Raw genomic sequence first — 16,185 nt, 5'->3', positions numbered from 1 at the left:
ATAATATGAGAGATGATTGGACCAATGGAGTAAAAAATGAGATTAATCATGGATAAATTAATTCCATCGTATCCACTGGATAAAGAAAGGAGAATTTTTTTTATTTCCGCTTCAGTGACAATATTAAATGAAAGAGGTTGGCAGTTGGGCTGAGGGAGAGATTTGATGTGTGATATTGTATTTGATTTGATTGCGCTATCAAGTAGAATGGGAGGTTTGGAAAAATGACTATTTAGGGCATTTAAGTCAATTGAAATATCTACAGCATCTTTAGGTTTTGCAAACCCTTGAGTCCTGAGAAACTTCCAAGAGTCCTTAGGGCTAGCCTGGACCAAAGACTCGTAAAAGAACCTACGTTTAGCGTTACGACACTTCTGATTGCATTTGTTTCTTAGAGACCTGTAATTTTCCCAGGTAGCGGTTCCAGGGTGGTTCTTCGCTTTATTGAAAGCTTTATCTCTCTTGCGCATTAGATGAGCTATATCCGCCGTAAACCATGGAGTAGGTGAGTGCTTGGTATTAATTTTCTTTATCGGCGCATGCCGATCGTAGAGAGAAATTATTTCTTGATTGAGAAAGTCAACTTTAGAGTCTATATCAGCCATGGTGAATAGATCATCCCAATTGATACAATTGGCATCAGTAACAAGTCTGTTGATGTCCATGTTACGAAAATTCCTCCTGAAAATCACCTTTTTTTGTTTTTTTACAGGCAATAAGTTATAGGATACGAAAATGAGATCATGTCTAGAGAAACCTTTTAGAGAAATATTTTCTGGCGTTTCTCATGTGTGTGATTATAATCCAGGATTCAGACCTTACATACTAATAAAAGAGTTTCTGCTTAGTAAAAAGCTTCTTTACATCTCACCAATAAATGTCTCTAGTGAAGTTTTAATGATTCAAGAATAATTTTTTAAAATTGGTTCTTATATTTAGAACTTCCTTGAATTTGAGTATTGTGATTGTCAATAATGGGTGGAATTGGTGAATGTTACAAGTGTGTAAAGCGATCACTTAAACCAGCCTATGACGGTCGTCAGCCTCGTAAATGCCCAGACTTCCATATTCTTATTCATCTTTATTGAGATGTCAAATTATAATATTATGGTCTTGGATTCAAAGTTCGTACACTAACCACGGAACTACAATACGTTCCAAGATTTGAGCAGAATCAAGTAGAATGTTGGATTCGAACTTATAGCCTTAGGACATTTGTGCACTACACGGAATTACGTGGAATTTTACCGTCCGGTACGTCATTAGCATTTTAAAACGATGATTGGCTTGGATTGGCTTGTGCTTTTGTCCATCTGGCTTCAGATCGGTGCTCTTGATCGGTGCGTGAATTTTGCGCGTAAATTCGATCATGCTAAACTGTCGTAGTCGCTTTCATTTTTCAAAACCGGACTGCCTGACGGTAAAATTCCGTGTAGTGTACAAGCGGCTTTAGGCTCAAAGTTCAATATCCATGGCTCCACAATAAGTCAAAGTAACATATTCTTAATAATAAAATCACCATTTTATTTTGATTTCGTCAGGATAATATTGCCATAAGAAAACTTACACCCTTTACTCGTTCTTCTGCTGTTTCTTTCACCAAATCCCTTTTTAGGTTCATCAACATTGGTCACGTGAAGGCGGTATGAAGGGGAATCTGATCTTCTCCGGGGTGATTGTACGCTGCTGACGGATGTCCTATAACAATACGTAAGCATAAAATTATAATTTAAAATAGTTCACGGAATATTTCAATAGATAAGTATATTCTAGACTACACAAATAGGCGACATTCTATTGAAGTCAATAATAAATTCTGAATTCTTTGCGTACCCACCACAAAGGTCAGTTCTTGGCCCTTGTTTACTAACATATTTGTGATAATTATTTAATGGAAAATCTTAAAAAGATTGTTTATGTACTGAGTTTTTTCAAAACAATCGCCATCTTATCGATGAGATTTTTTTTATTGCCTTTCAATATACACATAATATTATATTTGACAATATGCAAAAACACATAAAAATATTAAATTTATGGTCTACAAATTACGTTCTGATTATTTAGTTACGTACCCGTTTTAGGTCAGTAATTTTGAAAAAGAAGTAACTAATTATCACGTGGCTTCTCCGCAATGGTAGACAGAGATAATAAAACGCCACACCAATCTGTCTTTGCAAATAATCTTAGCCATTTCCACATTCATGCATCACCGTATACATACCCGCCGACTATTCCAACTCCTGACCTGACCGCGAACAAGTATTTGAAATACTTGATCATGCCAAGTTTTCCTCGGTCTTCCTCTGCTTCTATTATCATTCACATTTGCCTCATAAATTTGTTTTACTATTCTTTCTCCACACATTCGATTCACATGCCCAAACTATCTTAACACGCCTTTCTTAATTTTATCGCTAATGCTTCTCTCAGTCTTAATGTCATTGGTTTTGACTTTTAGTTCTTTCAAATTTCCTTTTCTGATTGTTTTTTATTTACTTTATGCACGCACCTGAGGAAAAATCAAGAGAGTAAAATAATATGGAAACTCGTTGATATAATCATATTCTTACCTCCGAGCTGATGGTTTGTATAGAAATGAACTTTCCGCATTCGTTGGGTCAGTTCGCTTTTCCTCCACTGGATTTATTTTACCGAGTACTTCAAAAGGGGGCTCATTATGATCTACACGCTGAAAAAATGTTAGTGTGTTAGTATTAATTTTATATAATGCTACAGGGCTAGTATTTTTCCTACGATCCTACTACAAGTACATTTCCTACAAGGAAAAGTATTATTCTACTGAATAATAATGAGAAACCTTTATCCATTTTAAATTAACCGGTGGCTTTAGGCCCGCGTTATCAGGAGATCTGTGTCTTGGTAACCTTTCTCTAATGAGATAGTCTGTGTACGCCTTTCTATATTCTGGCTGGGTAGTGTCCACACCGATAAAATTATCAGTACTTGGCATTACGGAGCTTTTGGGTTCAAAGTTTTCTGGACGGTAATCGTGATACGGTTTACTGTCTTTCTTTGAGTTTAATTCCTGGGGAATAAAATACAAATTTGAAAAATATTATTTACACCCTCAAACTAAGTCATAGTTTGCGGAAAAAAATGTTTAAAAAAGTGCTGAAATTGATATTGAAGTGCTTTTTTTACAATTGAGTATTAATTTTAGGAAGGAAGCAATGTAATTTATTATTAGATTAAAACCAATATTTTTAGCTTTTCCACTTTTTTATTTGACCAGCGACCGGGTTTCGTCGTTACCGACATCATCAGACTGGTGATGTCGGTAACGACGAAACCCGGTCGCTGGTCAAATAAAAAAGTGGAAAAGCTAAAAATATTGGTTTTAATCTAATAATAAATTAAAAATGCAATTCCATCACGAAGTGTCAGTGGATAATATAAATCTATTAGGAAGCAATGTATTAAATTCTACTAAATGAAATAAAATGACAATCAGTAATCATACTCCAAATTTTTTAATTCTTTACAAACATATTTAAATTTTAATGTACACCATCAAGTTAATTTATATCACATGCTTAGAGATCCCTGAGTTATCATAATCTGAATAGTTGTAAAAATTAACAAAAAAAAATTGTGTTAAATTCTAAGGAAACATGTAAAAAGTAATATTAATGTCATTCATATGTACACATGCTGAGATTTTTTTAAATACAGCTTTGTATTTACATACACGTTTCTTATAAAGTAATTTATTTAGGGTTAATTGTTATGAAATGATAATCATGATATAATCAAATAGATATATACCTGGTGAAAATCTCTCCGCATTCCGGAGGTAGGTCGAGATGCTCTGCCTTTCGGAGGACGTCCGGTGAGGCGATCTTCCGGAGGTTTCGGAGATTTGGGAGGCTTGGACGTTCCCTCCATCGTTCTATGTTTGTCTAAATATGGTCTCAAATCCCCGGTGAACACCTGAGGAGACGCTGCTCTCCTCGGAGTGGGAGGTTTGGTCGCGGCCTCAATTTTGGCCGCGGTATCTGTGGACACAGGAAGACTGCCCTCAGGGTTTACGATCAAATTGTGCGAGTCTGCGTGGGAAGGTACGTAAGCGTTGTTTTTGGGTTCCGATTTTAAAATATCGTCATTTAGCATAAAACTATCCGGATGTTGTTTTGGTATTTGTTTAACTAGTGGTAAGGCGATAAACTTGTCTTTGTATTCAGGGGTAGTATATAGTTCCCCTTCGAGTTTGAGATTGGGAGTTTGGCGAAGAGATGGTCGCCTATCGATAGGAAACTGCTGGAAGGATTTCGTGTATTCTGGCGTAAAATCTAAAACTCCTTCACATTTCAAGTTCGTCGGCATTCTTTGTATTTCTGGCTTTGTACCCGTTAAAGCGTGTTCTATAAATTGACTAAGGGTTTCCGAATACAGATTCATCTTTCCTTCCGTGTCGACGTGCAGTTCGGAGTCAGGTTTCTTGGTGACGGGCCGGTGTCGAGGGAAGTCGACGAAGACATCTTTGTATTCCGGAAGATGGAGAAATTCACCTTCGAGAAAGAGGTTAGAGTTCCGCTTGGCTAGAGGAGGACGTGTACAGTTTTCGAATATAATAAACTTATCTCGGTTTTCTGTGAGCGTGTTTAGATCGCCCTCTAGCTTCAACTGAGTTTCCCTTCTAAGCAGGTCGGGCCTTTTTGAGAAAACGTATTCTATAAACTTATCTCGGTTTTCTGTAAGAGTGTTAAGATCGCCTTCCAGCTTTAAATGAGATTCTCCTCTAAGCAGGTCGGGCCGTTTTGAAAGAACGTATTCGATAAATTGATCTCGCTTTTCGGTTTGAAATAGCATCTCACCTGAAATAAATGTTATTTTATCTTTACAAATTCATGCCTATATACATGTTCTAGGGAAACAGCGCTATTGGTACCTTCGGGTCGCAGATCTCCTTGCGGCTGTAAGCGGTACCTGTGGGAAGCTCGACTCACACTATTGTCGACGAGATCTTCAGAGTGACTTAAGCATCTTCGCATATTTATATTTTCCTGGAATCAAATCAAATTGTTCCCGTATTGCGTTTAGATTAGATGGAAAATTCAACGTGTATGGTTCTACTAGGCTAATGGAAATCGCCGAGAAAAACGTCATTACATCACAATTGGATATATTCAGCATAAAACTTTCAAAGTATGGTGGTACAGAAAACGTGAAAATAAAGGACTTATAAGCAGCGTTTAAAATGTACAAGCTATGAAATTGGAAATGCTAAACCTAATGTTCTCGACCTTGCCGCCTCTCTTATTTTCCAACCAACTCTTTCCACCCTTTTCATCCCATATATCAGTAATGTCCCTCACCCTGACCTGCTTCGCTTACGTCATCAGCATGCTATCAAATAAATGTAACTCCATGATAAAAAAAAAAAACAAAAAAAAACTGGTACTCAGAACTGATAACATTGCTTTCATATATCATACGAGAAAGGGGTCAAAGAAAATAATGATAAATCTTGATGGAGAAAAATATAATACAAACACCTACTTTGTTTTCATCTTCCGCGTGAGAAGTCAAGTTAACGAGAGATCTGGCAACAAGCGCTGGTGGACCGAAACTATATCTGTACTCTGTTGTGACGTCCTTTAAGGATCCAGTCTCTAGACACAGGTTGTCTCGGTTAAGATCTGCGAGAAAAACACATTTAAAAGATATCTTAATGAATAAAATTACATAGGAAATAAGTAATCTAGACAAATAGTTCATACACCTGATTTTCAGATATGATTTGTTCTAATCAAAACTCTTGAAATATTAGTGCTTACGTTAAATTGGGTTGGGATTAGTTAATACATCAAAATAAAACGTTTCATTTGTTTAAGACCATTTTTTGAGTTTATTAATCTCAACACGAATAGTTTCCAGAACTATAAAAAAAGTAGTATTTGAGTATAAAAGTAAAACATTTTTTTGAGATCACTTTTTGAGTTTATTACCATAATGTAAACATGACTAGTTGCGAAAACTCTAGATGTTCTTTAAACTAGTCGTGTTAAAAAGTGGTATTATAAAAGTGATTTATTTTTAGCTTTAAATCATCATATTATTCCACAAAGTTAATGCCAGATTAATAAATATTATAGGTTTACGTAAGGTTAAGTTGAGTTAGGCAGGATTGGTTTATGTTAGGTCAGGTTAGATTTGGATATGCGAGGTGGAGACAGGTTTACCATTTAGATTACTTCATTCTGGCTCAGCCTAGCTATAGTCTTATTTGGAAGGTATTAAGGTATTGCGAGTATAAGGAATTGAGTTCTCTCACCGTGAGGTTTCCTTCGGCTGTACCAGCGGAGTTCGTCCACTGTCAGTCCTGGGGGTAGACGTGCCCCCGCTCCTGGAACTGCCCCCGCACCAGACCAAATCTTGGGTCCCGCGCGCCTGCTAAATTAATAATAAAAAAAACTATAAAATTGTGTTATTTTTCTTCTATTCTTTCCTGTATATCCGTGTTCAAAAATCATGTTCTAAATCATTTTTCCATGTGACGAAAAGTTTACATAAAAAAATAAAAAAATCCCATTCTATTAAAACTGTCAATTATCTTGTAAATTACTTACGATCGATTTTTTTTAGACAAAGAGAAATCTTTGTGTTTATTATTATTATTATTTACAAAAATACTTTCAGCAATACAATTTCAGCATATTTCCGTGAGCCTAAGCGGCTCATTAGTAGAAATAGGTATCAAATTGTGGTAGAGTGGGTTCGAACTGAGAAACTCGTACTCTAGACACCGATTCATTTATTTTACACGTATAATTTATGGATTAAAAACTAAAAATAATTTACTAAATAACCGATAATTATATATTAGATGACTTGTAAATCGGTAATCGTATTTATTTAGCGAAAACACAACCCTAATTGCAAGTACCTACCTATCATTTTGTTCTCTCGTAAGTAAATACTGTTTTCCCCATATGTTCAGGCTTCCGTCCGCCATTATTCAAATTCAGAAACATTCTTTTTCCTGAAAATTTCATCGCGTGCAACAAGAAGAACCATAACACAAGTTTAGCGCAAAATTCCCGCCAGAAAATAATAATGCCGTCGCTTATGGAGGAATCTAACGTTAGATAAATTCGGGAATATTACCGTCATTACACTAAACTCCCATTAATAAAAATGTTCGCAAAAAAAATTACAAACGAGTTCAGTAGGCCCAACACAAGTATGTATAATAAATAATACTGTATAATATTAGAATATACGTAAGTATATAGATTTTTTTACCTCCTGACCTTTCAACCTGTCCGCCTCCGTAGTGTAATGGTCAGCACGCTCGGCTACCGTTCTGGAGGTTCTGGGTTCGATTCCCAGAGGGGGGTCTAATAAATATAAGTGATTTTTTCACTTTAATATTTATTCAATATTACACTGGACTGGTACCTGAAGTGGAGGGCTGATCACCTTTCTTCGTGTGTTAACGATCAAGATAACACTGCATTTATATGATGCAGTGCCCTATGCACCATTGGGATGCGGATAAGGGTTCGAATGAAAAACCTTTCAACAACTCTTTCTTTTCAAAAAATATTTAAAAAAAAACTTTTTTCAAATTCTTGGAAGTTCTACATTTGAACCAATTTTGAAACATTGTTCTTGAATCACTAGAACTTCACCAGAGACATCTATTGGTGAGATGAAAAGAACCTTTTTATTGAGCAGAAACTCTTTTATTAGTATGTGAGGTCCGAATCCTGGATTATAATCACACACACGAGAAACGCCAGAAAATATCATTTTCATTTTTATCATTAAAGCTTATAATTTGACAAGAAAATTTATTTACAACATTTTGAGTGTGTCCAAATACTTGTGTCCAAAATGAAGATACCAGGAAAAGAACCAAGGTGGAGGATGTCATGGATCGCGTGGCGAAACTCAAATGGCAGTGGGGAGGACATATTTCAAGACAGGACCCCACAAGATGGACCCCAAGGATTCTACGATAGAGACCTTTAGGAAAACAAAAGAGGTGTCGGAAGACCCCAAAAGAGATGGTCCGACGACATAGTCGCTGTGGGGTGTAAAAACTGACTGCAAACAGACCGGAGGAAATGTAAAGAAGGGGAAGAGGCCTATACCCAGCAGTGGAGGTAGAGGGCTCATAAAGAAGAAAAAGAAGAAGAAAGTAAAAAAATCAATCTTTCACCCAATAGTATCTGACGTGGCACCAAAAAGCCACTTATTTCGGATGGCCGTAAAGTACTTCCCGCTTATAGTTTCCCTTTGTATGAGGCTGTTGGCGTGTGCAGAACCGTGGTCCCATCTCCCGTCCCCTCGGTGGCTGGCACCACCCCTCACCCCCTCCCCTCACTAGCACTCGGCCCCATGGCAGAGCCATTAACCCACTGACACGAACCTCGAACCGCGAGCCTCCCATAACAAACTTTATCTAGACTTCAAAAATAGATACTCCTGTAGCCGATTATTCGTTATGTACCAAAAACGTTTTTACAAAGGACCAAAGTTTGTTTAAATAAAAAATACAATATTCTCAATATTATTAATGTTTAAAGCATTTACTTTGTGGTTAGTCATTTTTACTTATTTATTTTTTTACAAAAATGTTAATAATATTAGTATATAACCACTCACCGAGATTTTTATGTCTACCGGTTTGGAGACGTACCCGTCTCTTCGTCAGAATAATCACTATTACAGCATGCAAACAATACCACCCTTCACCACCATAGCACCATTTAAACAATTAAAACTAAACAAAATGTTTAACATATGCGATTTTTTCTCGACCCGAAGACCAACATGCACTAAAGTTTTCACCACAGACATGCGTTACGAGCCGATGTCAAAAAATCAACGAAATCAACCATACATGCTGACGAGATAGAAGATTATATTTAAGTGCACCTTTCATTCTCCTTTCTTTAACTTCATCAATCTTTCCATCCCTAGAAAATATACTTCCCAAATATACGAAATCATCTACCTTTGCAAAATTATGTATTTGTGTATATGTATATACTTACATTTATTTTTTAATAATTATTATAACTGAGATGTGATGAATTAAAATAGTGTAGTAGGCCCGTTTAAAAAAAAACAACTTACATAAATTTGAATTTTCATCAACTCATCAACATAAATTGTAGAGTTATGATGTTTCGCAAATTTTCCTAGTTCGCATCAAATTTTAATTAAAGTTCAAAAAACTTTACCCCATGATCAGAAAGTTTTCTAATTAGCACGTCAGCCTTGAGAACCTACTCAGTATCAGCTAAGGTTGTATAACCGCTAATTTTTCATTTGTTTATTTATGGCACGAATGCGATTAACGGTGTAATAAATAACACTGATAAATTCATGTATACGTTACACTTGTGTAACATCCAATATTCTACCCATTGTTGAATATCCATATTGCATTAATTTTTGGAACTTGTATATATGCAATCGTCTATAATCCCTTTCGCATATTTCAAAGACAACAGCTGGAGGCGCGTTGCAGGAGCCTGGGTGAGGATCTATCCAACATCGAATCCGTGATAGTTCATAAGGAACTGTCACGAGAGGTAGTATCATACATGATAAAAATAGTGAAGGACGTTGGTAACATAAACCAAAGTAGGACACAAAATGCCGAACCCTCTTCCAGTGGAACGGAAGGTCTGCTGATGACAGTCAACAGTCCGCCTTCTCCTGAGGAGTTTTACGTGGTTTCCTCCCAGCAATGAGCAAATGCAGAGAAGTTCCTATTTGACCCACACTAGACGATCCCTCCTGTTCCCAACACAGATTCAAATAAAAACATTTTTAATTAGATAGAAGAAACAAAAATCCACTAAATGATCTATAAACCTTGTACATAATAAGCAAGGTAAATAATAAATGCAATTCCCATCTAAAAAAAAAAATCCCTTTCGCATATAAAGGCCCAGCATTTGTTAAGTCGCAATCATAGCGAGTGTTTTTGCCTAGAATTTTCACTCATGAATTACTTACATGAAATTATAGTAACTTTAAACAAAGAGTAAATCCACTCACGAGTAGGCATAGGCTATGAAAAAAGTTGAAGCCAGAGTAGGGTCATGACAAGCGGTGTTACATAAGCCGTAGCTAGATTTCAGAGTCTCTTGGACGTTAGGTAATTAAAAAAAATAAGTTGCAATCATTCCACCGGAGAGGTCACATCGCTCACTCCTTTCAAGAACGTCATAAATCAAAAAACTTGATTTTTCAGGAGAACGTTTTTAAAGTTTAAAAATATAATACAATGTATTAAAAATAAATATCAATCCACTTATTGAACTTTTTACTGTGCAACAGATCTTTTTAGGTTAAACCTGAAGGTTTTTTCTCAATTTGAAAAATAACTAGTATATTTGAAAAAATAATTAAACAATACCTTTTCTTCAAAATGCAATAACAACACTTTCTGCCCTGTAGCGGGTAAATATTAAGTTTGAAACATGCCTCTTTTGCTGGGATATAGTACATTTTCTGGGCATTCCGAAAACATCCACAACTGAAAATTGTCGATTTTTGATTTATGACGTTCTTGACAAGAGTGAGCGACACGTCTCTTTACGTCCGATATTTTTAAAGAATGTATATTGGATATTTTTTTTGTTTTTTGGAAAATAAGTAAGAATATAGATTTTTTAACTCCTTACCTTTCAATAACTCTTTTTTTCAAAACTATATAATTATTTCGAAGGTAAACTTATTTTTTCAATGCAAAAACGGTGTTATAAGAAAAAAAAAATAATAACGTAAAATGTTGCCTGGATTTAGAGAAAATTAAGATTCAACCCAACGAATGCTGGGCCTTATTAAGAATAAATAATGATCAACAGTTAAGAAGTTTAGTAAAGGGCAGTATGGTAAAAGTTACACAATGTATAAAGCGATCACTAAAACCAGCATTAAACCAATCGCAGTTTGCAAGCCTTATAAATGGTGTGACTTTCATATTACCTTTTTAAAAAAGCTTATTCGTAAAAGCTCTATCGAGATATGTAAATAAGAATGAAAAGTATTAGGAATGAGGCTGTATTACCAAACCTTCTTAGAGACTGCAGTCAACAACGGGCAAGTGCAGACTGGATGTTGGTTAAACGTTTTACTGATAAATTCACATTGGTCACGAATGGTTTTTATGGGAAAATTTTCGTTCTAGACTAATAGATTGTTAATATTATTGATAAAGGTCACTGGTCAACTGGTCATGTACAATAAATTGGCGACGCTCGTAAAATTCTCAAAATAATCGCAATACTTAATGTGAAAACACAATTATTATTTGGGTCAGTACTTTGCATGTCCGTTTTCAAGAAAGGCCAATCATTTCGGAAGCTTATGTATCAAACCATGAACGTCAATGTAAATCAATGAAGCAATAATAAATAAAATCCAGGCACATAAAGCGTAGAGTACTTTATTACACCCTTTCCAATGTGGGGTGGAAAGTGTGTCAGCGTTTTGGGGGTTGTGAGCACGAAAATAAAAATAATAGGATATAAAAAGCAGCCGTTCAGATAAGGTGCAACAAAAAAGCACCCGTCGACTTAGATTTTTCATTTTTCGCTATTTTTAATTTTATTTCTCATAAGCATTTAGAATTTTAATAATGATTTCTAGAAATTACAATTATTTTTTGTCCCAAAAATATACGAACTGAATATAAAAAATGAACTCTCCAATAATTTTATAAAAAAGCAAAATATTTTTAATTTCTCTTTATTTATTTAATATAGTTACATTTTATACAACTAAATTCAATTTTATAATTTTAGTTGCGCTGAGCCTCCCAAAAAAAGAGACTGATCTCTTTTGCTTGGAGAGGGACTTTTTTCTTCTTTTTGTTGTTGTTGATAGTATCATGTTATACATTTAAATAAAAATATTACTGGGGAATATTTTGAGTGTGTCCAAATACATACTTGTTCACAAATCTGGATTATCTCCAATTATAGGAGTTATTTTTCATATTATTTTCATCTCACTAATAGATGTCTCTAGTGAAGTTCTAGTGATTCAAGAACAACGTTTCAAAATTGCTTCATATATATAGAACTTCCAAGGATTTGAGTGGTGTGGTTATCAATAATGGGTAGAATTGGTGAATATTGCACGTGTGTAAAGTGATCACTTAACCAGCCTATATAGATTTCCATATTCTACTTCATCTTTGTTGAGATGTAAAAAAAAATGGCTTGTTTTTTTTGTCACACCGTAAATATGGAAATAAGATTACGTTATTATCCTTAACGTTCAATACTTTAATGGGAAAAGTTTCTTAATTTACTTATATGTAATACAAAAGTAAAAGTTATATGCAGAGTATAAATGAAGTAAAATAAATTGTGCACATTTGTAGAAATAATAATATTATATCAAGAAATTAAAAGGAAAATATATTTATTATTTAACTTTATGGAATGACATGTTGATTTAAAAAAATAAACACCTGTAATAAACCACTTAATGAGTTTTATTTTATTATACATGACTAGTTTCGAAAACTTACAAATGTTTTCATCTACAGGTGAAAATTAAAACTAACGAGCAAAAAAATATTTAGGGGTATAAGTATATACAGGTTGACAGGGTAATAAATATAGAAGGAAGGGGGTTTAAGGAACGGGATTTTCTATGCATACTCCTAAATATTTTTTTGCTCGCTAGATTTAATTTTTACCTGTAGATGTAAACATTTGCAAGTTTTCGAAACTAGTAGTATATAATGAAATAAAACTCATTAAGTGGTTTATTACGAGTGTTTAAGTTAAAAAAAAAGTTCGTTATTAAAAAAAAGTTAAAGTAAAATAATTTGCTGCTTTCTCTGGAGCATTATTTGCTTAGTTATGACCATCTGAAAAAAGATATAATGCTATAGTTAATTATGTATAAATATTTTGGGTTTTTTAGTTGAGGCAGTACTAGTAATGCACCATTAAAAAGTGTTTTTATTACCCAAAAATCTATATTAAAATTATAGATTTTACTATACTTTCCATACTTATTTTGACCGATTTTACGATACTCGAGTTTCGTCACGGATTCTCAAAGAGAAAATGTTCTACAAATTACATCTTATGATAGTCAAACGACTATTCGCTAAAACTATACTTACATATGCATATAAGAATTTCTTTCACATTACACAAGAAAGTATCTCCTAGCACAGCACACGAATCACAATAAACACGCTTTACGGTTAACGTACCTAGAACTATAAGATCCAAAACACAGAAGCACGTCAAACAAAACCTAACACATACCTTTTTTTGGCTAAAAGAACATTGATTACTATGCAATTAAGTTGAATAACCTGCTTCCGTTATCCATTAAGTCATTACAGATAAAGAAGAAGATGGAAGTCTGGGCATTTACGGGGCTGACGACCGTCATAGGCTGGTTTAAGTGACCACTTTACACACGTGTAACATTCACCAATTCTACCCATTATTGACAACCACACTACTCAAATTCTTGGAAGTTCTATATATATGAACCAACTTAGAAACCTTGTTTTTGAATCACTAGAACTTCACTAGAGACATCTATTGGTGAGATGTAAAGAAGCTTTTTATTAAGCAGAAACTTCTTAATAAAAAGAAGAAATTTAATTAAACTTCTTAACAATTATTTCTTTTCTTCTTTATCTTTGATGAGATGTCAAAAAATAATATGAAAATAACTCCTGTAATTGGAGATAATCCAGATTTTGTGAACAAGTATTTGGAAACACTCAAAATGTTGTAAATCCATTAAGTCATTGAAAATATAACTTAATATAAAAGAGCTATTCATAAATGGATAATCGTATTTAATTGCATGTCATAAACAATTTTCTTTATAAATATATATATATATATATATATATATATATATATATATATATATATATATATATATAAATATATTTATATATATATATATATATATATATATATATAAATATAAATATATATATATATATATATATATATATATATATATATATATATATATATATATATATATATATATATATATATTAAAAGCATTGTTAACTTTGTGGTATGGTAAAATTAAATGCTAGTTTTCTTTCAAATATTGTAAAATGTGCTCTTTGCACGGGAAAACTCAGTGAAGGCACATTACTATAATTATGTGTATGATGAAATAAAAATAAATAAACAATTTAATTGAGATTTATTAGGGGCGTAGCGAAGGTGTGGAGCATGCTGACACGCCTTCTCTTTTATGCATTCACACACATACCTAGGGCTTATCGTTAAAATCTAAAATCTAGTAAATTTTCACCGACAGTCAACTCCATATAAATTGCTTTATTTTATTTTGGTTTATGGTTTAAACTCACGTGGAATCTTTTTTACGGTCTGAAAGTTTTCAAACTCGGTCAGACTCGACTGAGAGATAACGTCGTTAAAATTCTGTTGATTTTCCGATTGCTGAAAGTTAAACTGACGTTAAAAATAAACTCGGGTGTGCGTTTAGATTAATATCTACCCTTGCAGTTTGTTTCGTGTAGGTACTAGCCGAGCCATCGTACCGAAAGAATACTGAAAAAAATCACGAAATGCATATCCTGCTTATTCTATTTTATAATCTATCTATTATATTTTCCTTCCTGCATATTCTATTTTATAATCTATCTATTATATTTTCCTTCCTGCATATTCTATTTTATAATCTATCTATTATATTTTCCTTCCTGCATATTCTATTTTATAATCTATCTATTATATTTTCCTTTCTGCATATTCTATTTTATAATCTATCTATTATATTTTCCTTCCTGCATATTCTATTTTATAATCTATCTATTATATTTTCCTTCCTGCATATTCTATTTTATAATCTATCTATTATATTTTCCTTCCTGCATATTCTATTTTATAATCTATCTATTATATTTTCCTTCCTGCATATTCCATTTTATACCATACCCTCACCCTTTTAGTCCCACTCTCTCTCTCTTTCACACACATACAAACACATCCTCCCGCATTTGAAAATACTTTTCTCTCTTAATATACTACAACAAAGTATTCATAACATTTATCGCTCATTTGGTGTAACAATGACGTAATTACACGTAAAAAAAGTTAAATATGTCAAAATGTGCGGAAAAACTATTTACATCGGGAGAAACATTGTCAAAAAAAAATAATAATAGGGTCAGGAGTCGTAATAATCGTCGGGTATGTATGAGGAGATGCATGAATGTAGAAGAGGCAAAGAATTTTTGCAAAGACAGAGTGGTGTGGCATTCGATTCTCTCTGCCTATCCCTGCGGGGAAGCGGCGTGATGGTTAGTTAATTTTTTTTAGAAACATTGTCAGAATTGATTTTGTGGTGAAATGCTGCGAGAATTCGCGAGTGTCATTTGAATAAAATTGCGCCATTTTTGTTGCTACAACGCCTGAATGGCATTTCCTGTAATATGCCTAAAAGTGTTATTACGCCATTGTTGCACCAAATAAGCGATATTTGGAATTACTTAATTGACTTTTATTATTGTCAATCTAACTTTTGTCCGCCTCCGTAGTGTAATGGTCAGCATGCTCGCCTACCGTTCTGGAGGTCCCGGGTTCGATTCCCAGGGGGGTTTAATAAATATAAGTTATTTTTTTACTCAAATATTTATTCCATATTACACTGGACTGGTACCTAAAGTGGAGGGCTGATCACCTTTCCTTCATGTGTAATCGATCGAGATAACACTGCGTTTATATGAAGCAGTGCCCTATGCACCATTGGGGTGCGGTAAGGGATTTATTATTATTATTAACTTTTTTCACATTTTTGTATGTATAAGCTGTATAAATCCAAATAAATAAAACAGTAAACCCCTCTATAACATTGAGATAAGTACCGCAGAATCGGAGGGTGTTAATGTATTTAAATTGTATTTTAAATGAATCATTTCAAGTATTTCTGTTGGTTAAAATGTAAAAATGACATTTAAAACAATAACCCCTTATTATGTTCTCTACAATAACCCGGTACCTATCTCAACAATAAAGGGGGGTTTGTGTATTCAAAAAACTTCTATTAACACAATTACATACAAGCATACAAAATTCCTTACAGGTACTGGAGAATGAAATGTTTAAACTACACATATTACATTCAATGAACTTATCCGAAGTTCATCAGCTTAATCACTTAAGT

General features: G+C 33.8%; 1 protein-coding gene across 1 annotated transcript in view; it reads right to left on the bottom strand.

Annotated features, from left to right (window-relative positions):
• Positions 1-16,185, bottom strand: part of LOC148309540 (uncharacterized) — a 30,730-nt gene that overhangs the window by 771 nt on the left and 13,774 nt on the right. Inside the window, exons 2-6 of the mRNA XM_088259958.1 lie at positions 6,299-6,417; positions 5,524-5,663; positions 4,913-5,027; positions 3,790-4,019; positions 1,568-1,698 (exon numbers count right to left, since the gene is read on the bottom strand). Of these exons, the coding sequence (XP_088116084.1) occupies positions 1,621-1,698; positions 3,790-4,019; positions 4,913-5,027; positions 5,524-5,663; positions 6,299-6,417 (682 nt within the window). The 3' untranslated portion in view covers positions 1,568-1,620. The remainder of the gene's footprint in view (positions 1-1,567; positions 1,699-3,789; positions 4,020-4,912; positions 5,028-5,523; positions 5,664-6,298; positions 6,418-16,185) is intronic.

The sequence above is a fragment of the Brachycentrus maculatus genome, unplaced genomic scaffold (assembly GCF_059751285.1).
Source record: "Brachycentrus maculatus isolate JH-2025_06_01 unplaced genomic scaffold, ASM5975128v1 h1tg000121l, whole genome shotgun sequence".
NCBI classification, from domain to species: Eukaryota; Metazoa; Arthropoda; class Insecta; order Trichoptera; family Brachycentridae; genus Brachycentrus; species Brachycentrus maculatus.
Note: the sequence above shows the minus strand (reverse complement) of the source record. Positions and strands in the feature narration are given on the sequence as shown.